The sequence below is a fragment of the Polypterus senegalus genome, chromosome 2 (assembly GCF_016835505.1).
Source record: "Polypterus senegalus isolate Bchr_013 chromosome 2, ASM1683550v1, whole genome shotgun sequence".
In the NCBI taxonomy this organism is placed as follows: domain Eukaryota; kingdom Metazoa; phylum Chordata; class Cladistia; order Polypteriformes; family Polypteridae; genus Polypterus; species Polypterus senegalus.
The window spans coordinates 283,646,542-283,672,752 of NC_053155.1; the positions used below are offsets into that span (position 1 = coordinate 283,646,542).

At 38.4% G+C, this 26,211-nt stretch overlaps 1 protein-coding gene across 1 annotated transcript in view; it reads left to right on the plus strand.

The window, feature by feature from the left end:
- The window catches only part of abcg1 (ATP-binding cassette, sub-family G (WHITE), member 1), a 69,879-nt gene extending 44,858 nt beyond the window's left edge, over positions 1-25,021 (plus strand). Inside the window, exons 13-15 of the mRNA XM_039746500.1 lie at positions 13,697-13,855; positions 14,976-15,094; positions 24,433-25,021. Coding sequence (XP_039602434.1) covers positions 13,697-13,855; positions 14,976-15,094; positions 24,433-24,661 — 507 coding nt within the window. The 3' untranslated portion in view covers positions 24,662-25,021. The remainder of the gene's footprint in view (positions 1-13,696; positions 13,856-14,975; positions 15,095-24,432) is intronic.
- Positions 25,022-26,211: the final 1,190 nt, after the last annotated feature.

Below are 26,211 nucleotides of genomic sequence, written 5' to 3' on the forward strand. Positions count from 1 at the left end.
TGCATTATCCTGCTGGAAGTAGCCATCAGAGGATGGGTACATGGTGGTCATGAAGGGTTGGACATGGTCAGAAACAATGCTCAGGTAGCCCGTGGTATTTAAACGATGCCCAATTGGCACTAAGGGGCCTAAAGTGTGCCAAGAAAACATCCCCCACACCATTACACCACCACCACCAGCCTGCACAGTGGTAACAAGGCATGATGGATCCATGTTCTCATTCTGTTTACGCCAAATTCTAACTCTACCATTTGAATGTCTCAACAGAAATTGAGACTCATCAAACCAGGCAACATTTTTCCAGTCTTCAACTGTCCTTTTGGTGAGCTTGTGCAAATTGTAGCCTCTTTTTCCTATTTGTAGTGGAGATGAGTGGTACCCGGTGGGGTCTTCTGCTGTTGTAGCCCATCCGCCTCAAGGTTGTGCGTGTTGTGGCTTCACAAATGCTTTGCTGCATACCTCGGTTGTAACGAGTGGTTATTTCAGTCAAAGTTGCTCTTCTATCAGCTTGAATCACTCGGCCCATTCTCCTCTGACCTCTAGCATCAACAAGGCATTTTCGCCCACAGGACTGCCACATACTGGATGTTTTTCCCTTTTCACACCATTCTTTGTAAACCCTAGAAATGGTTGTGCGTGAAAATCCCAGTAACTGAGCAGATTGTGAAATACTCAGACCGCCCGTCTGGCACCAACAACCATGCCACGCTCAAAATTGCTTAAATCACCTTTCTTTCCCATTCTGACATTCAGTTTGGAGTTCAGGAGATTGTCTTGACCAGGACCACACCCCTAAATGCATTGAAGCAACTGCCATGTGATTGGTTGATTAGATAATTGCATTAATGAGAAATTGAACAGGTGTTCCTAATAATCCTTTAGGTGAGTGTGTGTATATATATATATATATATATATATATATATATATATATATATATATATATATATATATATATATAATACCATATATATAGCTTGGAGAAGTAGTGTGTTAAAGAAGCAATGAAAAGAAAAGGAAACATTTTGAAAATAACGTAACATGATTGTCAATGTAATTGTTTTGTCACTGTTGTGAGTGATGAGTGTTGTTGTCATATATATATATATATATTTACACACACATACATAAACATATATATATATACATATCTATACATATACACATATATATATACATATATATATCTACATATATACACATACATATACACACACACATAAATACATACACACACAAATACATATATATATATATATATATACATACACACACACATATATAAACATATATATACATATACATACATATCTACATATATACACACACAGCTATTTCAGATCAGTGCAATACGCTGCTTGTTAAAACGGATAACTCCCGCCTTACGTGCAAGTCTGCGTGGATATTATGAACTATCGATTTGTTCAAGTTCTATTTAAATTTTAAATAGAAGGAATTTTTATTTAGTCGACAGAAATATCTTTGGTAGGAATGGTAAAAACAGACAGGAATATTATTCGTGAATAAATCAACTCAAACCTTAAACAACTTATAATATTTTGCTCTCCATAAAAATATATCCTGTCTAAATTATACAAGTTAGAAATAAAGTAAACGTTAAAAGAACAAACATTCACATTTCTTTACTCTTATGTAATTTTATATAAAAATAAACTTAGATTTTAAATATCCCAAAAGATTTTGCTCTCCATAAAAATATATCCTGTCAAAATGATACAAATTCAAATATGAACATGCTGCATAACAAAACCTAGAAATATAAATAAAATGTGTTCTTTTCAGCAATAACAAATCAAATCATTCAGTTTTCTTTGCTCATATGTCATTTTAGAGCTGGACGCCTGGCATCTTTTTTTGGCCACAGGTTCGTTTATGTTTGCTGTGAGGTTCTGTGTTGTGGAGATTCTCAGGATGGATTGCAGGTGCTCATCAGTGAGGCGACTCCTGTGTGCTGTTTTGTTAGTCTTTATCACTGAGAAGAGCTTCTCACACAGATATGTGCTACCAAACATGCACAAGGTTCGAGCCGCATGTAGACGGACTTTTTGTTCTTCAAAGTCACCAAAGCGCCGTGCAAACTCAGTGCGCCAGTTTATCAGCAAAGTGCGATTTGGGAACACCGTAGTGACGACTTGGTTTAACATTACTTGGCAACAGGGAAAGTGGGCCAAGGTGCACTGGTGCATTTGTGTCTCCCATAAAAGCAGCTTCACTTGAAATCACTTTGTGATTGTGCACGGGTTAAAACGTCCGCTGAAGTGTCAGATTCTTATTTAATTATGCTGCTTTCTGTATCTTCTGCATTGCATTCAGGTTAACCTGATGTTTTGTCTCATAGTGCCGCCTTAGATTAAATTCTGTAATTACAGCCACATTAGCTCCACAAATGAGACACACGGGTTCAGTAAACATATACTCAGCCTCCCATCGGTTTTTAAAGGCTCTATTTTCAGAATCAACTTTTCTCTTCAGCATCGTGTGAGCTAGCTTCGCAATAACTTGATTAACTCGGTAAGTGTTCAGCAAGGCAGCTGAAGCGCTGCATTATGGGATCTGTAGTTTATTGTGTTACCAGCGCTTCATATACCCGGGCTTTAATAACAATAATACAGTATATAAAATGATCTCCCGGGCCGGATATAATTACACGCCGGCCGGATGTGGCCCGCCCTTGAGTTTGACACATATGGACTAAATAGAACTTGAAAAGATATATTTTTCAAATGTGATCGCAATTCAGATAGAGTTGACGCAAGCACTACAGCCTGCATGCCTCAATAAGTCATCCTCCTCGCTCTTACTTTTTACCGCTCATCTAATGAATACACTGAGTATGGCTTTACCAAAACAATCATTGATGGCTAATAAAGTATCCATTATTCGAGTATGTAGATCGGGTTATATATATATACATATATATATATATATATACCCGCGTATCGCAGAGAAGTAGTGTGTTAAAAAGCTAGAAAAGAAAAGGGAACATTTTAAAAATAACGTAACATGACTGTCAATATACAGTATTTGTTTTGTGAGTGTTACTGAGTGTTGCTGTCATCAAGGATTTGATTATCATTATTTCTTTCAATCAGGTTCGTATTTGTAGGATGTGTTGTGTTCAAGTTACATTCCGTGTTTGTCAATCGTTGTAAAGATGACAGGTTTCATTCATCGATTCGCTTCTTACTGCATCAATAAACAGCTCGTCTTCTTCTTTATCTGAGACCTGACACACTGCATGCACGGTTTTTTACACTGTCTTCCTTTAGCGGACATTGACTTTTTCCAACGTGTGCTTTGTTTTGGATTTATGAATATGCTTGTATGTATGAGACGCTTCATATTTTTGCTGCCTTTTCAATTGTGTAATTCTGTTTTGTTCAGCTTTTGGAACTGTTGCTTTTATCTGTGCACTGCGCCAGTTCACGGAGCCGCCGTGTACATGCATCGAAGTTTCCAGCTGTGCTGGTGCCATCTCGTGCTATGTCCATGGCTGTATTTAATGTTACCTTAGTCCTGGCACTTAAAACTTTCTCTCGCAGTTTCGCTGAGTTTGTACCAAACACCACCCTGACCATCTCATCTTCCTCTGCATAAGCACAGTCCTTAACCCGTGAATATTTAGTGGAGTTTGCTATTGGATTGCCGCTGACGGACGGCCTTATATGGGCAGGCACTAAATTACAAACGCCAGCGCAGCCTGTCTATGAACTTAATTTAAAGTGTAGGTTTACATCGTGCTTTGTTTCCAAGTAGCAGAACTCATGAATATGGTTGTATATGTCACTCGCTCGCTTCTTATTGTTTCGCTGCCTTCTCAATTATATAATGCATGTTTTCTTCAGCGCTTTTTGAGGTCTTCCTGGTTTTCTATGTACGCGTGATTACGGGGAGGCGTGATGATGTCACACGAAACTCCACCCCCACGGCGTTGAAGCTCATCTCCATTACAGTAAATGGAGAAAAACTGCTTCCAGTTATGACCATTACGCGTAGAATTTCGATATAAAACCTGCCCAACTTTTGTAAGGAAGCTGTAAGGAATGAACCTGCCAAATTTCAGCCTTCCACCCACACGGAAGTTGGAGAATTAGTGATGAGTCAGTGAGTGAGTGAGTCAGTGAGTGAGTGAGTGAGTGAGTGAGTGAGTGAGTGAGTGAGTGAGGGCTTTGCCTTTTATTAGTATAGATATATATATATATATATATTATATATACTGCTCAAAAGAATTAAAGGAACACTTTTTAATCAGCGTATAGCATAAAGTCAATGAAACTTATGGGATATTAATCTGGTCAGTTAAGTAGCAGAGGGGGTTGTTAATCAGTTTCAGCTGCTGTGGTGTTAATGAAATTAACAACAGATGCACTAGAGGGGCAACAATGAGATGACCCCCAAAACAGGAATGGTTTAACAGGTGGAGACATTTTTCCCTCCTCATCTTTTCTGACTGTTTCTTCACTAGTTTTGCATTTGGCTACAGTCAGTGTCACTACTGGTAGCATGAGGCGATACCTGGACCCTACAGAAGTTGCACAGGTAGTCCAACTTCTCCAGGATGGCACATCAATACGTGTCATTGCCAGAAGGTTTGCTGTGTCTCCCTGCACAGTCTCAAGGGCATGGAGGAGATTCTAGGAGAAAGCAGTTACTTTAGGAGAGCTGGAGAGGGCCATAGAAGGTCCATAACCCATCAGCTGGACCAGTATCTGCTCCTTTGGGCAAGGAGGAACAGGATGAGCACTGCCAGAGCCCTACAAAATAACCTCCAGCAGGCCACTGGTGTGAATGTCTCTGACCAAACAACCAGAAAGACTTCATGAGGGTGACCCAAGGGCCCCATGTCCTCTAATGGGTCCTGAGCTCACTGCCCAGCAGCATGCAGCTCGATTGGCATTCGCCATAGACTCCCAGAATTGGCAGATGCACCACTGGTGCCCTGTGCTTTTTACAGATGAGAGCAGGTTCACCCTGAGCACGTGACAGAAGTGAAAGGGTCTGGAGAAGCCATGGAGAACATTATGCTGCCTGCAACATCATTCAGCATGAGCAGTTTGGTGGTGGGTTAATGATTGTCTGGGGAGGCATATCCATGGAGGGTCACACAGACCGCTACAGGCTTGACAAAGGCACTTTGGCTGCCATTAGGTATCAGGATGAAATCCTTGGACCCATTGTCAGACCCTATGCTGGTACAGTGGCTACTGGTGCACGACAATTCCTGGCCTCATGTGGTGAGAGTATGCAGGCAGTTCCTGGAGGATGAAGGAATTGACACCATTGACTGGCCACCACACTTTACTGACATAAATCCAATAGAACACCTCTGGGACATTATGTTTTGGTCCATCCAATGCCACCAGGTTGCACCTCAGACTGTCCAGGAGCTCAGTGATGCCCTGGTCCAGATCTGGGAGGAGATCCCCCACAACACCATCTGTCATCTCATTAGAAGCATGCACCGATGTTGTCAGGCATGTATACAACAACACAGGGGCCATACAAAGTGCTGCGTACAATTTTTAGTTGCTGCAATTAAATTTTGGCAAAATGGACTAGCCTGCCACATAATTTTTTCACTCTGATTTTTGGGGGTCTTTGAATTCAGGGCTCTGTAGGTTGATCATTTTCATTTCCATCAAACGATGTGGCATCCTTTCGTTCCTAACACATTACCCAGTCTATATCAGTATAGATATCCAGGAGGATTTCTTTTTCCCATTGAGATCTGTTGTGTTTTCAAAGTGTTCCTTTAATATTTTTGAGCAGTTTATATATATATATATATATATATATATACACACACACTGTATAGCAAAATACCCAGCGCTTCGCAGCAGAGAAGTAGTGTGTTAAAGAAGTAATGAAAAATAAAAGGAAACATTTTAAAAATAACGTAACATGATTGTTAATGTAATTGTTTTGTCACTGTTATGAGTGTTGCTGTAATATATATATATATATATATATATATATATATATAACACACACACACATATAAACATATATACTTATACATATATACATATACATACAACATTTATTTATATAGCACATTTTCATACAAAAAAGTAGCTCAAAGTGCTTTACAAAATGAATAGAAAAATAGAAGACACAATAAAAAATAAAAATAAGTCAACATTAACTAACAAAGAATAAGTAAGGTCCGATGGCCAGGGTCGACAGAAAAAACAAAAAAAAAAAACTCCAGCGGCTGGAGAAAAAAAAAACTTGTAGGTATTCCAGACCAAGAGACCGCCCAGTCCCCTCTGGACAATCTTACCAATCATAAATCAAACAGTCCTCTTTGTATTTAGGGTTCTCATGGAAGGACTTGATGATGATGGTCATGTAGACTTCTGGCTTTCAGTCCAACAATGTTGGAGCATCATGATGCTTTGAGTAGGTGGTGGTGGCGCAGGCCGCCACCACAAAGAAATCGGAAAAAGAAACAGAAGAGAGAGTTGGGGTCAGTACGGATTTTGGAGCCACTATGAATAGTTATTATGATGAATTGAACATACAGAGTATCAGTATTAAGTTAAAGTGAAGTTAGGAGAAAGCCATGTTAAAGTAATGTGTTTTCAGCAGTTTTTAAAGTGCTTTACTGTATTAGCCTGTCGAAGTCCTATTGGCAGGCTATTCCAGATTTTAGGTGCATAACAGCAGAAGGCCGCCTCACCACTTCTTTTAAGTTTAGCTTTTGGAATTCTAAGGAGGCACTCATTTGAGGATCTAAGGTTACGATTTGGAATATAGGGTGTCAGACATTCCGATGTATAAGATGGAGCGAAATTATTTAAGGCTTTATAAACCATAAGCAGAATTTTAAAGTCAATCCTGAATGACACAGGTAACCAGTGTAGTGACATCAAAACTGGAGAGATGTGCTCGGATTTTGTTTTCCTAGTTAGGATTCTAGCAGCTGCATTCTGCACTCATTGCAAGTGATTGATGTCTTTTTTGGGTAGTCCTGAGAGGAGTGCGTTACAGTAATCTAGTCTACTGAAAACAAAAGCGTGAATTAATTTCTCAGCATCTTTCAATGATATAAGAGGTCTAACTTTTGCTATGTTTCTTAAGTGAAAAAATGCTGTCCGATTTAAAATTCAGATTACAGTTAACAGTTACCCCTAAGTTTTTTACTTCCGTCTTAACTTTTAATCCTAATGCATCAAGTTTATTTCTGATAACCTCATTGTATCCATTATTGCCAATTACTAAAATTTCAGTTTTCTCTTTATTTAGTTTGAGAAAATTACTATTCATCCATTCAGAAATACCAGTAAGACATTGTGTGAGTGAATCGAGAGAGTCAGAGTCATCAGGTGCTATTGATAAGTACAGTTGTGTGTCATCAGCATAGCTATGGTAGCTGAGATAATCTGACCTAACGGAAGCATATAGATTGAGAAGAGCAGCGGACCCAGGATAGAGCCTTGTGGAACACCATATAGAATATCATGTGTCTTTGAGATGTGATTACCACAACTCACAAAGAATTTTCTCCCTGCCAGGTAGGATTCAAACCAATTTAAGACACTGCCAGAGAGGCCCACCCATTGACTAAGGCGATACATATCTACATATATACATATACACATATACTGTATATATATACATATATATATACACACACACACACACATCCACATATATATACATATCTACATATATACACACATACATACATACACACACACATATATATATATACACACACACACACACATATATATACATATACACATACACGAGGTGTGGCAGAAAAGTAATGAGACTGGCAACACTGTAAGCGATCTAACGCCTGCGCTGTTGTCCTTGATAGAGCACGTGTATCAGTACCCTCCCATACCTCAGTGCGAGTTTCAACTCCTTCCGTTAACTACGTGATTTTTGTGACTGATATTAGCAAAGTTGTTTTTTGGTTGTGCGTCACTCAAAATGGAACAGCGGAATTTGGAGCAACGTTGTGCCATTAAACGGCAAGTGTGACGTTTGAAAAGTTAAAACAGGCCTATGGGGAACATTCTTTATCCCGAGCTCAAGTTTTTCGCTGGCACAAATCATTTTTGGAAGGCAGAAAACACGTTGAAGATGAACACCGTTCAGGGAGGACTTCGAAAACCAATGAAAACATCGAACGTGTGAACACTCTTGTGAGATCAGACCGTCGTTTAACATTAAGAATGTTGAGTGAACAATTAAATTTGAACAGATTTACCATTCATCAAATTTTGACTGAACATTTGCACATGCGAAAGGTCTGTGCCAAAATGGTGCCGAAAAACTTCCCTCTCCATAACAGAATTTTTGACCTCAAAAGGCATTCCTGTAGTTCCCCAGCCCCCTTATTCACCTGACCTCAGTCCGTGTGACTTTTTCCTTTTTCCTAAACTGAAAATGTCCTCAAAGGACGTCATTTCGGGACTTTAGAAAACATCCAAAAGAGTGTAACGGACATGCTGAAGATCATACCGGTTGAAGACTTCCAGCGCTGCTACCAACAGTGGGAACAATGTCTCCATCGGTGTGTAGCTGCCCAAGGGAACTACTTTGAAGGGGATAACATTGATGTTTGAAAACAATACTTTGGTAAATAAAAAATCAGTTTCATTACTTTTCTGCCACACCTCGTACATACACATCTACATATATACATATACACATATATATATATATACACATACATTCACATATATACACACATACATATGCACACATTATGTATATATATATACACCCTTTGGTGTGCGAGCAGCTGTTGCAGGGGGAGCCAGAATCCATCAAGGAAGAAAAATGAAAAACATTATTTGTACAAAATCTTAATTTATCTATCCATTGACTTCCGCTCTTACGTGCTCTTAGTGCTGCATGGGTATTAGGAACTATCGTATCTGTTCAAGTTCTAGTTAAATTTTAAATATAAGTAATTTTTATTTAGTCGACAGAAATATCTTTGGTAGGAATGTAAGTTAAATTTAGTCATCATTACATAACTTTTTCTTCACCATAGAAATTTAAAGACTAAATTCAATTAACATTCCTACCAAAGATATTTCTGTCGACTAAATAGAACCTACTTATATCCAAATAGAACTTAAAAAGATACATTTTTTCGAATCTTATTGCACATTTTAAATCGACTTGACGGGCACTACATCGAGCCCGCACGCTATTGTACTGTCGGGTGCCTGCCTCAATAAGTCACCGTCGCTTTGCTCTTACTTTTTTACCGTTCATTTAATCATGGCTAGTCGCAAAAAAGTTAGAAAATGGAAGGAGGATCACACTGAGTATGGCTTTACCAAAACAATTACTGATGGCGAATAAAGTATCCATTATTCATAAAGCCTCAATTGGTGATCTGTTTTTCTGCGCTAACCTCATACTTTTTCATACTTCTTCTCAAACCAAGAGGGAGTGAAATCGGCCTCGTCCGTCACAGGGGATGGGAGGGTAAAATGAATCGGGAAGCGCTGATATATGTACAGTATGTATGTGTATATATAATACTAGGCTGACCTGCCTTTTAAGGCGACCGACTTTTAAGTTGAACACTTCTTAAGGAAATTCAATATGTAGATCAATTTGATATTTTATACAAACTCATTAATTTGGTTATATTGCATTTGAGCGGTATTACTTTAATACTCGTAGTTTGTTATTTTTGTAATGAAATTTAAACTTTTTTTCTATATTGAGGTCGCCCTTTTGAACCCCCCTGATATTTACTACGCGGTGAGGCATTTGTACTCCATCAACATTACTTATTTCCAGAGACATAATTTTGTCTATTTTTCCAGCGCATCACGCACAAAAGCAAGGGAACGATGGGAGGAACGATGGGAGCACCAGAACTCTGCTCACATCATGTCGCTTCGTACCGCAAGCTGCAAGTAGTAAGTCTATGATAAGCGGACTACCGCTATGCTTTCCACTCACGGGACGGAAGGACAATCCCAACCGCTTTTATATAGTAAGAAAGAAGAAGATATCGCACAGTCTGGAGTAGAAAATCATCTTTTACCTGGAAAAACGAAACTACAAATCCCATCGTGCATTGCAGAATGGACGGGGCGTGTGTGAAACTCCGTGCTACTCGCACCGTCTGAAGTAAAAAATCATCTTTTACCTGGAAAAACGAAATTACAAATCCCATCGTGCATTGCAAAATGGACGGGGCGTGTGTGAAACTCCGCGCCTGCGTAGCACGCACGGGACGGAAGGACACTCGACCGCTTTTATATAGGATATGTGTACAGTATATATCTATACTAATAAAAGGCAAAGCACTCACTCACTCAATCACTGACTCACTAACTCATCACTAATTCTCCAACTTCCCGTGTAGGTAGAAGGCTGCAATTTGGCAGGCTTATTCCTTACAGCTTACTTACAAAGTAAGCAGGTTTCATTTCGAAATTCTAAGCGTGACGGTCATAATGGTCAACAACGTCCACCATGTTGAACTTTCTTATTTATGGCCCCATCTTCACAAAATTTGGTAGGCGGCTTCCCTGCGCTAACCGAAACCAATGTACGTACTTATTTCGGTGGTATGATGCCACTGTCGGCCGCCATATTGAACTTTTCTACGGTCTTTGTTACTTATGGGCTCATCTTCAAGAAATTTGGTACGCGGTAACTTTGTAACGCTAACTGAATCCTACTTGCGTACATATATATGTCCATAGCCTACAGCTCGGTCACCGTGTGAGGCGGCATTGGGTCCCCCATCCCAACGCCTCCCACGTTGTTGGCTGCCTGCCCAAATAAGGCCGTCCGTCCCTTTAGTCTCTACAATCCCTTCCTTGCTTCGCCACGGGATTCACGTCTCCCTGCTGATAACTACAGCCTTTTTATTTAATCCACATCTTCTCCGCTGTTTTATTGTTCATTTATTACGGTTATAGTTATTGTGTAGGTATTTTAGACTTACTTTACATTGTTCAGGTACCCATTTCCTTTATCATTCCATCCGTACCCCCATTAACATGTCTATCGAGGTGATTACCATCGATCAAAGAACTGTCACTTACCGAGTGGTTTCCATTCCCGGAGATGGCACCTACCTTTTCCATTCTCTTTGTTACATATTGCACAGCCATATCAGGCTCACTCTTGATATCCGAAGGAACATTGTGTCTTACGTATTGAATGACTGGGACAGGTTCAAGGTGTGGACTGATGACGGTACAGGAGGTAATTATACTACACAGGAGCACTATAAGAGTGAAATGCTTAAGCCCTTCACCTATGGATCTGCATGTGAGTTGATGCCTGCCGCTGAATTGTTTGGTTGTCGTTTTCAAGTGTACCGTAATGGCCAAATATTTTACATCTTTCGACAACCGCCAATGCCTCTTAAACTTCTTAGATTCACAGGTGACGATTTCAGTAGTGGACACTTTGATGTTTATGAATGTTTAAACTCTTAAAAGCTGGATGTGAAGTTATCGATGAAACTGGTCGTATGCTTATAACGCTTGACAGATGCCGAATGTCTCTTCAATACGTCCTACAAATACTGTCGTAATTGAAACAAACCATGAAACTCAAACCGATTATGACAGCAGCAATCCAAGCTGTGTGATTTGAAACAAGATTACTGTTCACATGGCCAACTGTACGTTGCATGCTCAAGAGTAAGCTCAGCGCACAGCTTGGTCATATTACAACCAGAGGGCTGAACTGACAACATGGCATACAAAGAGATCCTTAACAAATAATTATTGGTATATTTTCCCTCAGTTTAAAAAGGTTTAATTTTCTTCTTAATAAAAATTTTAAGGCAGTACTTCGCCGCTATATATAGAAATAGTTTTACTGTCAAATTAAAGAGTACGCGACACGTGTTAAGCCCTAATTCTGGGCTCATCAGGCGTACACACTCACTGCACTCCCTTTCGGGAATTGAACCTCGGCGTCAGCGGCGAAGCCTCTAACGTTGCGCCACGGCATGTGGGTCATTTATGTGACAGTATGTAGATTGGGGTAATTACATTCAAGGCATTCGTAGTCTGAATCACAATCTTGACTGTACGGGTGGTTACCTACCAGGCAACGCTTGTGGTTGGTCAGCAAGTCAGCTAACGCCACGGCGTGTGGTTCGTTTATTTCACAGTATGTAGTTCACGGTATATTTATGAGACCGCCTTAGCTTTGGAGCTCAGCTCAGAATGAAATGAAGTGAATGAAATGAGGTGAATGGGAGGGGAGATGATGACGTGACTCCCCCACTCACCTTAACTGTCAATTTCTCCACAAACACAGTTTCTCGGTTCTCAACTCTCCTTTATATAAATCAGTAAAGGAGAGAGGACTAAACAGTAAGGAAAAAGAACGGCAAGACCGCGTGAGGTGCGGAGCTCAGCTCGGAGCGAAATGAAGTGAATGAAATGAGGTGAATGGGAGGGGAGATGATGACACAGTCTCTCGGAATTTGCATAAGCACAGTCCTTCGCCAGAAATTTTAACTTAGTTACAAAGTGACCCAAAGTCTCGTTTATACCTCGGTTCTTCTCATTAAACTTGTATCTCGCGAATATCGTATTCGTCTTAGGCATGACAAACGGCAGTGGGAGCGTGTCTATAAACTTAATTTAAACTTACGGTTAACACCGTGCTTTGTTTCCGCAGAAGCTGCACTTACGAATATGCTTGAATGCGTCACTCGCTTGATATTGCTTTGCTGCCTTCTCAATTGTGTAATGCGTTTTTTCTTCAGCGCTCTTTGGAGCTCTTCCTTGTTCTCTACGTACTGCGTTCACATTCAGTTCACGTGATTACGTGGGAGGTGTGATGATGCGAGACACAACTCCGGCTCCCACGGCCATTGAGCTGCAGACTATTATAGTATATGGACAAAAATAGGTTCCAGTTATGACCATTACGCGTAGAATTTTGAAATGAAACCTGCCCAACTTTTGTAAGTAAGCTGTAAGGAATGAGCCTGCCAAATTTCAGCCTTCTACCTACACAGGAAGTTGGAGAATTAGTGATGAGTGAGTGAGTCAGTCAGTGAGGGCTTTGCCTTTTATTAGTATAGATTGGCCCAGCAGGTTTTACATCATGTACACAAAAATTGTCATGTTGAGTCATCTACTTCTACTGGTCAGGAAAAGGAAAAAGGTCAGATTTCTAGCCTTGATTGAAATTTTATCTCCATGTTCTAAGAGTGAAACAGACAATGACATCCATCCACCCTTTCATCCACTTTCCAAATTTCTGCTAGTAACTGAAAGTAATAGGAGGCCTGATCCTAACCCAGCAGCATTCCGCACAAGGCAGTAACTACTTGCACAAATCCCTCTTTCACTTATACTGGGCCAGTTTACAAATGACAGTTAACCTTTCATGTCTTTGAGATGGGGTTGGAAAAACCAGAGTAGCTGAAAAAAGAAAATAAAATGCAAACAGCTGATACAGAAACAAAGGCTACTGTATCATTCTGGGCAGACAAGTTTTGTTTTTTGTTTTTATTTATTTTTTTTTACATTGACCAATAGATGATTTAAATTTACTATACCAGTGAGGCAGAAAGATGTGTAAGAATAAAGATTTATTAAGATTTTCAAACTAGTGAGGTAGAAATCAACAGTAAGAAATTTCTTGTTTTAAGATGGAAAGAATTTTCTTGTTTATAGTTTTAAATTTCTATAATTTATTTTTTAGGCAATATTTCCAGGAATATACTGCTCCATAGTGTATTGGATGACTTCCCAGCCATCAGATCCAAAACGCTTTGTGGTTTTTTGTGCAATTGGATCAATGGTTTCACTAGTCGCACAGTCTATGGGTCTGTTAATTGGGACTGCTACCAATTCAGTACAGGTGAGGCTTTATGATCTGCCATAACCACAGTCTTGAATTAAATTTATTAAAAGTCTTAATTTTAATTACATATAAGCCACCTTAATTTAGGGTGTCTGTAAGAAATCTGATTGACGTCATGAGGTAGCAGTACATAATAAACAAGGACAGTTGCGCCAAATATTTGAAATATTAAAATATATAGTTCCATTAAAAATTTTAAATACTCTCAATTGTATAGAAATTTGTCATTTTTCACCATCTGATGGAGGTTCATAGAGGGCTTAAATCCCTAGTAAAGGATCAAAACTTGAAAAATAGCATCTGACCTTAAAACAGCCTAAAAAGATAACCACTTGCTTTTTTTGAAAAGTTTGATTTTCAACCTTCTGTGAGTGTCTTGTAGTGGGCTACGGCCACCAGTAAAGAATTGAATATCAAAAAATTGTATAATCCGCAATCTCGAAATAGAATAAAACGACACTCCAAATGCCTATATTCCTTTTCCCAGTTTTTGTTCTAAGTTTTGCTTGATGCATATATTCCATTAGGGGTGAATCCCTGAGTTCAGCTGATGTGGCATGCATAACTTCAAGTCCTTCTGATAATTTTTTCTGACGATGTCAAAATTGGTTTACTCTTTATCATAAGGCTATTAATTCCTGCACAAAGTATTGGTCTACATTTTGAGTAAAAATGAAGATTTTTTAGGCCTAGAGGGACAAAATAGGGGGAACCCCGAGAACGCAACATCTTGACATCAAGACAACTAGTATGGCATATCATATGTTAAAAATGTTCTCATTCCTGTGAGGTGCCTGACAAAAAAAATGAAATGATTTCAAATCATTCAAAAAAAAGTATTTCTTGTGAACAAAGTACTTTTCTAAGTTTATTACTTTCAGTTATACTTGGTTGAACTTACTTTTCAGATTTTACTTACATTTCAAAATAAGTAAGAATAATTTGAATATTCATAATAAGTGAGAATAATAAATGTATACTTAGAATAAGGAAGAATACAAACAAATGGCTTTATATATATATATATATATTTGTATTTTGTATATTGTATTCCTCTGAGTGGTCCGGAGATTTTGCCCAGTGCACTAAACTAATTTTATGTGATGTTTTACTCTAGGTATCCACATATGCTGGTCCAGTAAGTGCAGTTCCTATTCTTCTGTTTTCTGGATACTTTGTGAAATTCAGTACTATTCCCAAGTACCTTCAGTGGCTCTGTTATACTTCATATGTCAAGTATGTAATTTCTATGTCTTTGATATTTAAGTAATACGTGTTTCTGACACTAGTTGATATTCACTAGTTGATATTCAGAAGTTCAAATGGCAACTCCTAGGCTGATTTACTTCACGGGGAAGACATTGCAAAGAAAAAAAGCATATTGATTTAGATTTTACAGTAGCGTTTTACCCATATCCACTTTTTAATAGTCACTGACACACTATATAATAATCTTTTAGTTAATTGACTCTCAGAAAACTGACCAGACCTGTAAAAATATTATTTTGGAAGTGAGAGAACTTGTCTGTCTTTGCAGTGAAACCCTGAGGTGCTACATTAGACAAGTTAACATGAGAAGTGATGTGAATACCCAAGATAATATGTTCTTTTATAATATACACTTTTATTAGCACACTGTCCATTACAAATATAACTGAATGTAAAGCAAGCTAAGTGGAATTCAACAGAAAGGTTGCCAGTTACACTTAGTTACAGACCTATGCATATTCTCAATTTATAGACACCAGTTAACTATTTCTTTGAGACTTGGGAAGTAACCAAAATAACCAAAAAAAAAGAATGAAAAACAAGCAAATTAAGAAGATATAAGTTAGGCCTTTAAGTTGTAGGGCAGTGGCAGCTCCATGCTGTTTTTCTATAATAAACAGTATACTAACAGCAACTGTTTATCCACTGTAACCTCACTTTAAGTAAATAATGAGTGAATAGTGTATTGCTGTTTAGCACTTCACTAATACTTTTGCATTTTGAAATCTCCCTAGCCTGATTTGAGAGAGAGACATCTATACTTGTATGACTGGACAAGTAGTTGATGCATTAACTGTGGAAAAGTATATGGGAGGGCAGTGATAGCTGTGTCTCCTAGGAATCCAAAATACTGTGTAAAGCTATCACGAAATGACAATAGTGAAGATCTTGAACAAGTCAGTAAATTTAAAATTATAGCACTGAATAATTAAAATTTGATATTATCAAAAATACTAAAATACTAAAAACTAAGTTATTTTTACTAATCAAAAAAAAATGCTGGTGAACTGCATATAATGATGCCACCTATTGCTTCTCAGTGTTTAACATCCATAAGAATTTAAGGCAATTAGCAACATGGCTTTATAATGAACTATATATTGAATACATCAGACTGGGCTCATGAACTGAACAGATTATTATTCCAGTATTATGCTTAACATTTTTTAATCCTTTTTTTCTTCCTCTTGATCTTTCCCTGCTTCTTTGTGGTTTGAAAATTGTATGAACAAAATTGAATAAAATATTTGCAGGAATCTTTGAATTTTTGTTACTGTAGGTTGTTTCACATGAAAATAGACGGGATGGGCATAATGTGTCAATTACAGGTATATTATAAGTACTGTATTCAGAAAATGAAGTTATTGATTGAACATCTAGCTCCCTGCCTCTACATGAGATAGACTGAAATATATTATTTAAAAGTGATTATAGCACTGGTATAAATAAAGTGAAAGGTCTTTATTTTAAAATCAGTATCGAATCTGAACCATCTGAACACTGAAATTAATAGTGCAAAAGTGCAAAAAATAAGAACCACATTTTATTGTTTATTAGATTTCAATATGTGTTCAGTATGTTTACATTCATCCAGGACTGTACAGTCAAAAGAGCAACACATAGGTGGTATTAATTCTTATTTAATTCTGCACAGTACTGTATGTACAACAATATACAATGAATATGTTTTGAAAGCATTTCCCTAATAAGAGACCAGGGCCATTCAGCACAAATTTTAAAACCATTTCAAAGTTTTCATGCAAAATGGACTTTCTTGCTTTTCTTTTTCGAGTGGGTCTTTTAACAGTTTTCCTCTCTCCCTTTGAATATATTTTTGATTCTTGTGATCCACAATTGGGCCTGTGCTACTTAGAGTGGTGAGGCCTACACTTTTGGTCCAGACCTGTGGTGGAGTGCATGTCTTGCTTTTAAGCGTTTTTGAGGCCTGTCTCATTTTTAGACTTTAGTTAAACAGGCAGAATCACAATAGTGAGGACCAAAATGCTATATTGTGACTGGAAGCTTTTTTTGTTTTGTAAACGACCTGTAAATGATTAACTGAGGCACTCGTATGCTTTTTACAAAGCAATAAACTTGCAGGTCCTATTTTCTGTTAACTAGTTACTTGATACGTTCTATTTTATCATGCCACAGACAGTTTTGAAAGATTAAGCCTTTAAGGACGATGACCAGTGCTGTGTGGACTTGCATGTCTTTGCTGTATGTTTGAGTGAAGAAGTTTGTTTGCAGTGGAGTAAACCATTTGTTTTCTGTTATTTACTTTTTGCTGTCATACTTTGCCTGTGTCCTATGCAACTTCAAAAGGGGAAAGTGATACTATGTCTGGCTTGAAAGTTTAAGGCCTGAAGTATCTTTCTTGAAGTAATGGTGCAGTTAGTGCAGACCCAGTATATTGTTTGTTCAGTACACAAATACCCAACCTTTTGGATCAAAGTTTAGCACTGCTAAATTATAGCCACAGGTTTTTCTGAACAAGGAGACCTCCTATAAGTATGAGTTTCTACAGGCATAACTTGCCAAGTTATCTTGAATGCACATGCCTCAAGGCGGAAAACAACCTTAGGCGTAACACCAGCCCAGTCCACACACAGGGACCAATGTAGAGTTGCCATCTAATCTAACTTGCATTTTTATGGAACTGTGAAACAAACATCCTTCCTGATATAAACATAATATAAAACCTCTATTCAGACAACAAGCACAGAAGTCAAACCCAGCATGTGCGATAAGGCTTAGCTGATGGTTGCTGATATTATCCATGGACACATAGACACATTTTCTCCAAAATAGACTACTCAAGATTGTAGAGTCTCCATTGATAAGGACTTCTGGTAGGAAGACGCGGGTCCAGGCAGGCGGTTACCAGAAGTAATGTCAAGAGTGGTATAGCCATCAATCTTCCAGTGTGCAGAAGGAGGAAGAGATGAGGTGTTAGTCAGCAGTGCCCTCTTGTGTTCTGGTGGGAAGTTATCATTCTCTGAGCCTTTAAGCTGCCCAAAAGCACAGACGTGTGACAATATGCAGTATATGAGTGTCTGTATGTTTTATATTGCCTTTAGGTATGTGGCTGTTAGGAGGGTGTTTTGTCTTATGTGTTCTGTTCATGTATGTAATGCCAATAAAACAAAATGGAGCTTGTGTATTCCTCGTAGGTTATATATTGCACTGATGTGCTGTTGTCCATGTGTATCTGTTTAGCAGATCTACATAGATCTATTTGCCACAAGTAACTCCTAAAAAACTTTGTGCATTAATTTTATTGCTTGTTCCTCAACATGTTTAAAGACCCTTGTTGGGCAACTGTGCTTTGCAGGCATGAAAAGTTTTAATCACTTTGATTATGAATAAATGTTTTCCTCCTAGTTGATGTCCCACTACCATTCAACCCATGGATTGTTTTATGCTAAAAACTTGCTTCTAATGCAGCTATAGGCATTGTTGCAGGTGAAGCATGAGTAGCGAGTAGCCTTGCATTTTACAGTACATTGTACAGGCATTGTGCCTTAACAGTGATTCTTAACTGTCATTGTCTGCAATAAGGCACACAATTTCAGTTTTCTTAGGTATTATACTCTCTTGCTAGTGACAGAGTATATGTTTAAAAATGTCAATCCAATGGTGCATTTTGGCAGACATTTTTATTATAACGAGACAGTATAAGATTCTGTCAATGTTTTTTTAGACACGTGTACTCGATTTGTTTTCTCTTGATCACATATACAGGACGTTACCTGACCTAATGATGCAGAGAAGTATTCATATATCCAGATAAAAGTTTGTAGCTTGAGTTATGAAACAAACAACAGATGTAGACTTCTATGATCCTGAACCTAATTAAGTGAGTTCTGTAATCGATGGAATCATTTCAGCTTAATTTTCCCTAGTCCTTTGAGATTTTTAGGAATCAAATCATTCGGAGAATGTTTTTGCTGTTTTTTGACATAGGTGTTGAGTGTTTACAAATGGTTTCCAAACTTCATGTGGTGCTTTATGTTGTTTTCTAGGAATGGACTTTTCACTGTGCCTGGGGCCTCATGTAGAACTCACACTATAACATGGCGTAAGCACAAAAGCGGGAATGTGCGTATGCACAGAAAAATCCAGATGCATAAATCTGTGCGTACGCAAACTTCCACGTTCTTCCTACATAAATCCCGGTCAGCGTTAAAAGTAACACATGTGCACACGCCTGCTGTTCCACCCCAACTCTTCCCAGAATTACGCCTCTTTGAATATGCAAATCAATATAAATAGCCCTTAAGCTCAGCCTTCTGTGAAAAGACAATGGGAAAAGCACGGGGGAAAATAGAAGAATTTCAGCGAATACCAAGTTGAGGCAAGAAAAAACATACTATTTGTTGGTTTAAACAGTGATATAATCAACAAAAGGAAGTTGATCGAGTGACAGTGTCGGAGAAACTTGAAAGCTCAAGTTCACAAAGTCGCACAGTGCCCGAAATAAAAAAGAAGTTGTCAGATATCAAAGTTGCCATGAAAAGGTGAGTTATAGCCCATCGGTGAGTGTCATGTGAAAGCTTATTAGGTTACAGACCAAAAAAAATTAGGCACACAGTAGGAAAAAAAGCACAAAATGTCAACTTTAATCTCGAGATTTCCACTTTAATCACATAGTTTATTTTGTCATTAAAGTAGAACATCATAAACTTAATCTTAAAATCGTTTAAATCCCATCGTAACTAAAGTAGCATGTTAACTGCTTTGTTTTGTATTTGATCTTCTATGTGCTCTGTGTGTGTGAATCATTACATGCTTCCGGGCTTTCTCTTCCTCCATTACATTCATGATATTACAGCTCTCTGAATAATTAAAATACTGAGATGTATGCATGATATCATTTTCATGATGATAGGAGTTAAATCATGTTTTTAAACATGGGAACACGGTGGCACAGTGATTGTTCATGTGTCATGCACTTGCTGCACCATGTGCGACCTTCGATGAAATACTTTATTGTAACAGTACTCTTTCAAACGTACTAACCCCTAATTCCTGTCCTTACCTTTCTTTCTCCAAATACCCAATCGCCACACAATCAGCTCTGTAATAGATGTTAAGCCATCTGTAAGCTTAGAATGCCGATTCTTCAAAACTTTTAAGGAACATTGAAATATTGTTGTAGTACATGTTAAATTATTCTATCCATCTATCCTTCCAGTGTCGCACCAGCACAAGCAAGAATACAGCGTGAGGCAGGAACAATCCGTGAACTGAGCGCAAGCTCCTAGCTAGCGCTGCGCCACTGTGTCCTATCATGTTTAGTTATTAACAATATAGATTATTTAAATGAAGTTAAAGTTTTATGTGTATAATATAATAAACATATTTTGCTACATTTCATCTTAAAATGATATCGTCATCATATGTAAATACGCGCTTTATAAAGTGGCTCAGGTTATGCAATATTATAACTGTAGTGCAAGTTTACAGTGAGGTGATTGTACTTATAAGTACAAGCAATTCTGCAAGGAGCACTTGATGGACTGATTGAGTGCGTTTATAGTTCTTGGGATGAAACTGTTTCTGAACCACGAGGTCTGTACAGGCTTAGAAACTTTTGCCGTGTGAGAGCAGTTCAATAGGCAGCATGGCTGAGGGCAGCATGTGCTTGATGCTGTATACCGATAATTCTCTCAGCTTCTGTAGATCTGTGATTCCCCACTCAGATACAGTGATATAAATACTCTGAGTGGCGAAGTAAGAGTAATGTGTAAAAAGATAATCCGTTGTGGCAACCCTTAACGGGAGCAGCTGAAAGAAGAAGAAGGTGCAGTGAGAGTAACAACGCTAAAGCAGCTATTGTATTTAGAATAGTTTGACAATTCCGTTGACCATTATATTTTTACAGGTAAATTACAATCAGATGCATTAAACTAATAAACAATATGCGGTTAATTTCAGTGTATTTATAAAGCCGCATCAGGGATGTGGATCTAAAAAAGAAAGGATAACCACACAGGAACAGTAGCACTGCTTTGACTCAGGATGCCGTGGTTTTATACGTGGGTTAGGTTTTATACATCGCAATTTGAGCGTGGAAATCGGGGTACACAACATTTCTGTGCGTACGCACCGTTTATACATGAGCCCCCTGGACAGTGACATGAGGACAATACAGTAACCTTTGGCCACATACCCATAGGCCTGGTGATACATGTTACCACTGTTTGAGCATAGTGTGAGGCTATAGGAAGAGCTGGGTTGGGTTTTAGTAGAAACTGTTGTGGGGAAACCATCATGTCTCCTTCACTGGTCAATTAGAATTACATGAATTTTGCGCACGCATTTTTTTTCTTTGTTTAAAGGATAAGCTTGGTATTTTTAAAGTCAAGTTACTTCTTTACAAGCTTTGTACGTGTTAATTTGCCACATTAAATTGTGTTCTAAAGTTAAGTATATTTTAAAATTTAAAGAAATAACTATCCCACCCTTGCATTTTATAGTGGAGCTAATGTATACCAGGGTCCCATTGTGAAAAAAAGCCTCCATTTTTCAAATAAAAAATGTTATCAAGTATTGTTCAAGTAAACGGGTCAGTGGATGATGCAGTCAATATACAATACAATTTTTTTGTATAGCCCAAAATCATACAAGAAGTCCCGCAATGGGCTTTAACAGGCCCTGCCTTTTGACAGCCCCCCAGGCTTGACTCTCAAATGCAAGGAAAAACTCCTCAAAAAAAATGGAAGAAACCTTGGGAAAGGCGGCTCAAAGAGAGACCCCTTAGGTTGGGTAAATGCAATACAATACACAGAACAGAACACAAGTAATCCTCAATACAATATAATAGTGCAATAGAAGTATTGCAAGTACAGACCAGATGGGTCTTCACTACATCCTGCAATATCTTGACAACATAGGAATCTATGCAAGGATTCTGTTTGCTCAGCTCAGTGTTTAACACAATCATTCATGAACTCCTCTACTCTAAACTCTCCCAGCTTTCTGTCCCTGCCTCCGCCTGTCAGTGGATTACCAATTTCCTGACAAAGAGGAATCAACATGTAAAATTGGAGAAACCTAACTGGCACAGGTACCCACAGGTAGCATGTGCTCTCCTCTTTACTTTTCTCCCTCCATACTGTTGATTGCACCTCTAAAGACCTCTGTCAAACTCCTCAAATATGTGAACGGCATAACCATCATTGGATCCATCAGAAATGGTGATGAGTTTGTATACAGAAGGGAGGTTGAGCAGATGGCAGTTTGATTTGGTCAGAACAGACTGGAGTTAAACCTGCTTAAAACTATATAGGGATGGCCCATCAATATTATTATTGGTATTCTCAATACTTAACAATAAGATGTCAGTTGTGGAAAACTTCAAGCAGACAGTTTCTTTCTACAGGCTATCAGTCTCATAAATGGTTAATTCAGCTGTCCTTGCTTAGTGCGTTGTTCAGTATTTATTCTGTGTTTCCTGTGCTACGTTGCGTTTTTTACACATATACATATGTTACCAAAAATCTGTGGTAAGATATATTTTTAGTTTACTTTTGTAGACATAGGCATCTCTCAGAAGTCCTTTATAACTTCAAAGTGGACACATTCTATAGGTTTTAAAGCTGCTTTTTTCTTCAAAAATGGGACACTGGAACCCATTTAGCTCCACTATAAAATACAAGGGCAGGCTCATCAATCAGGTCAGTCACTTTCTAACCTGCTTAGCCCTGGACAGGGTTGTGGAGGTCTGCTGGAGCCTGTCCCAGCTACCAGAGGGCACAAGGCAGGAACAAACCCGGGATAGGATGCCAGTCCGTTGCTAGGCGAACACACACACTCACACACACACTCGCACACAAAGCACACACAGGCACACACTAGGGCCAATTTAGTATTGCAAATGCATGTAACCTGCAAGGCTCTGGACGTAGCACCCAGACGTAGACATGGATAGAACATGCAAACTCCAGGCAGGCTGGTTCACAATTTTTTAAAATTTATAAAATATGCTTCACTTTACAACGCAATTTAATGTGGCGAGAAATTACTTTTGACTTGAAAAATACTGAACTAAATTTTTTAAAGAAGAAAACCACAACCATCCATCCATCCATCCATCCATTATCCAACTTCGCTAAATCCTAACTACAGTCCAAAGACATGCAGGTTAGGTGCATTGGTGATCTGAAATTGTCCCTAGTGTGTGCTTGGTGTATGTGCGCGTGTGCCCTGCAGTGGGTTGGCGCCCTGCCCGGGGTTTGTTTCCTGCCTTGTGCCCTGTGTTGGCTGGGATTGGCTCCAGCAGGCCCCTGTGACCCTGTGTCAGGATATAGCGGGTTGGCAAATGACTGACTGACTGACTTTCTCAATAAAGAGAATGGAGAATAGACTAGAATTCTTCCAGTTGAGAGTCTCCATGTTTGTGACAACCTGCGCATATGCCTGGTATTAACATTTCCTTTACAATAAAAAAAGCAGATTAGACGGTTAGCATGACTTAGTGTATGTCTGAGCACCATCACAGAATCAAAATGCACGGTGATGCATACCTGCTGTAAATTACATGAAAAGTGTTTTATTTTGTAATTTAAACCACTTTGCAGAGATTGTTTTGAATTTGACATTAAAGACTATATGTTGTATAAAAAATAACATATGATAACTTCCAGGGGGGTGAATACATTTTATTAGGCACTGTACAAGCATCTGTCTTTACTAAAATGGCGGTGCTCTAAAATATCCGGGGACTAAAGTAAATACATGGCTTTGATTTGCCAATATTCCATAGCAGATGCAGATCAAGAAAGCAAGAAGATGCAGCCATAACTAAATGACTTGTAGGTCAACCACACAGAAAATTCAAGGACAAGGTTCATTTCAGTTTATTCCTTGTCCACACTGTACAGGTGCAGTCACTAAAACAACAGCGTTTCAATGGCATCTGCAAAGTCCACTGTACTAGGAACCAAAATCACAATCTGCAACTTGACTTTCTGAGTGTGTAAATCTATGGACTTGTACTATTTAAAGGATTGGAAGAACAAAATGACAGTGAAACATAAGTCCAAACATGACGCAGCCCCCCGTTCCCGTCCCCGTCTTGGAGGCGTTTCAGTCTACATCATCTTACTTTCGGATGTTGTGCATAACTGATGCCAAAGTTTAGAGCAGGCTTGTAAGAAAGTTTAACAGAAGTTCCTTCTAGTTTGGATGAAGATTATGTCACCATTTCCTTCCTCCTACTCCCAATTTAAATCAGATTGATAATTTAATATTTTAAGGTCACTTTAAGCAACTTAAAGATTTTTTTTTTTTAATCCAAGGTTCGGGTTTGAAGGAATACTACTGAGCATATATGGATTTGATCGAGAAGATCTCCACTGTCCAGAAGGTCAAACTTGTTTTTTTCAGAAACCAGAAACAATGTTGAAAGAACTTGATGTTGAAATTACTGATGTGTATATAGATTTTATTATCTTGGCGGTATTTTTTATAATTTTCCGCCTTGTGGCTTTTATCATACTTAAACTCAGAATCAAAATTGAGCGCTAAAGTGTTAGAAATGCAAAAAAAAAAAAAAGATTTTGTGGCCTGTCCTCAAGAAAGTAAGTGAAGACCTCAAAACATCAACATGTATACATGTACTTACTGCCTATAAAGTATGTTAAAATATAAAAATTACTGTTACATATGACAAGTAAACAATGTTTCAAATAAGACAGTATTTTACTTCTGCTAAGTAATCTGAAATTCTCTTCGCTTAAGCTTTTGAGAAGAAAATGCATGCTATGTAAGTTTCTAATAAATGACTTTGTAAGATCATTGGTTTAAGTTTCAATAATGGACAATACTGTACCAAATTACATGTAAGCTGTTATGTTTTATTTTTAATAAAGTATTACCAGTGTTAACTTGCACCCCATCCAAGGTTGGTTTTGGTTTAATACCCAATGCAATGGCATTCTTGGGGCACTGTCCAGTAGGTGTGGTGGGTTCTGTATTACGATTACAGGAGGCGAGGTAGTAAGGAAAATGAATCATTAAAAATATATTGCTGCCATGTGTCTACTGTGTGATAGGCTGGAGTTGAACACGTTTATTAAATTACCTGGTGAATAAAAATCTGCTAAATGCAACTAACATATGATGTGGTGGAGCAGGCCATTTACTTCAGATTCCTAGTCCTCTTCAGGTAGGCCTGAAGTGGCTCAAGACAATAGAAGAGAATTTTCTAGCAAAATAAATGGGCCATTTCTTTATCACCGGGTATTCCAGATTTCAGTATAATGTTACAATGGACTCTGCTTGACCAGAAAATGTGTCCCTGTTTTTTTTTTTTTTGTTTGGAGTCCTATCAGAAACTGCTAAAAGTTACCGAGTATCAAAAATTATCAGATGCGTAAAATAAAGCTTGTTGAGGTTTTTTTTGCCCAAGAACTGCATGTTAGCTAAGTGTTGGTGGATTTGTCACCAACACTTCTGCACTTTGCACAGCTTGGGTTTCTTCTCAAGCATTTACATGATGCAGGAAACAAATATTAAAATAATACTGTTGGGGCATCCTCCCAGGAAGTAGCCAAGTCCATAAACAATGGTGATAGTGTTTTATCTGTTGAGGAGCAAAATACAACAAAGCAACTTAATTTGCAACTTCTTTCACATAAACACCACAAGTGGTTTTGTCATCTGAAGGTTAAATAAAAACGTATACGAAGGCTTTGTTCTTAACAATGCAAAGAAAAAAGTAGGATGTGGTGGTTGATGAAAGTGAGTTCCATTGCTGTGTGATACAGTCCTTGGTTCAAATCTCACAGGCGGTCTGTGTGGAGTTTGCAAATCCTCATCCCCAGTTTTCCTCCCACATGTCCAAAAAATGTGCTTGTTTAGCAGGCTGGCAGTGTCAGATTAGCCTTTTAAGGGAGTACAGTATGCATGAGCAGGCCCTGTGATAGCCTGCCATCCACAACTGTTTATTGTTTCCTTGGCCAGAATTGTCCACTGCCCCACACCCATTAATCCCAGATAGGCTGAAACCTCTGAAACTCTGAAATGGAATGGGTTCCAAAACCAGAATTAACATCAGTTTAGTTTAAAAAAATGGA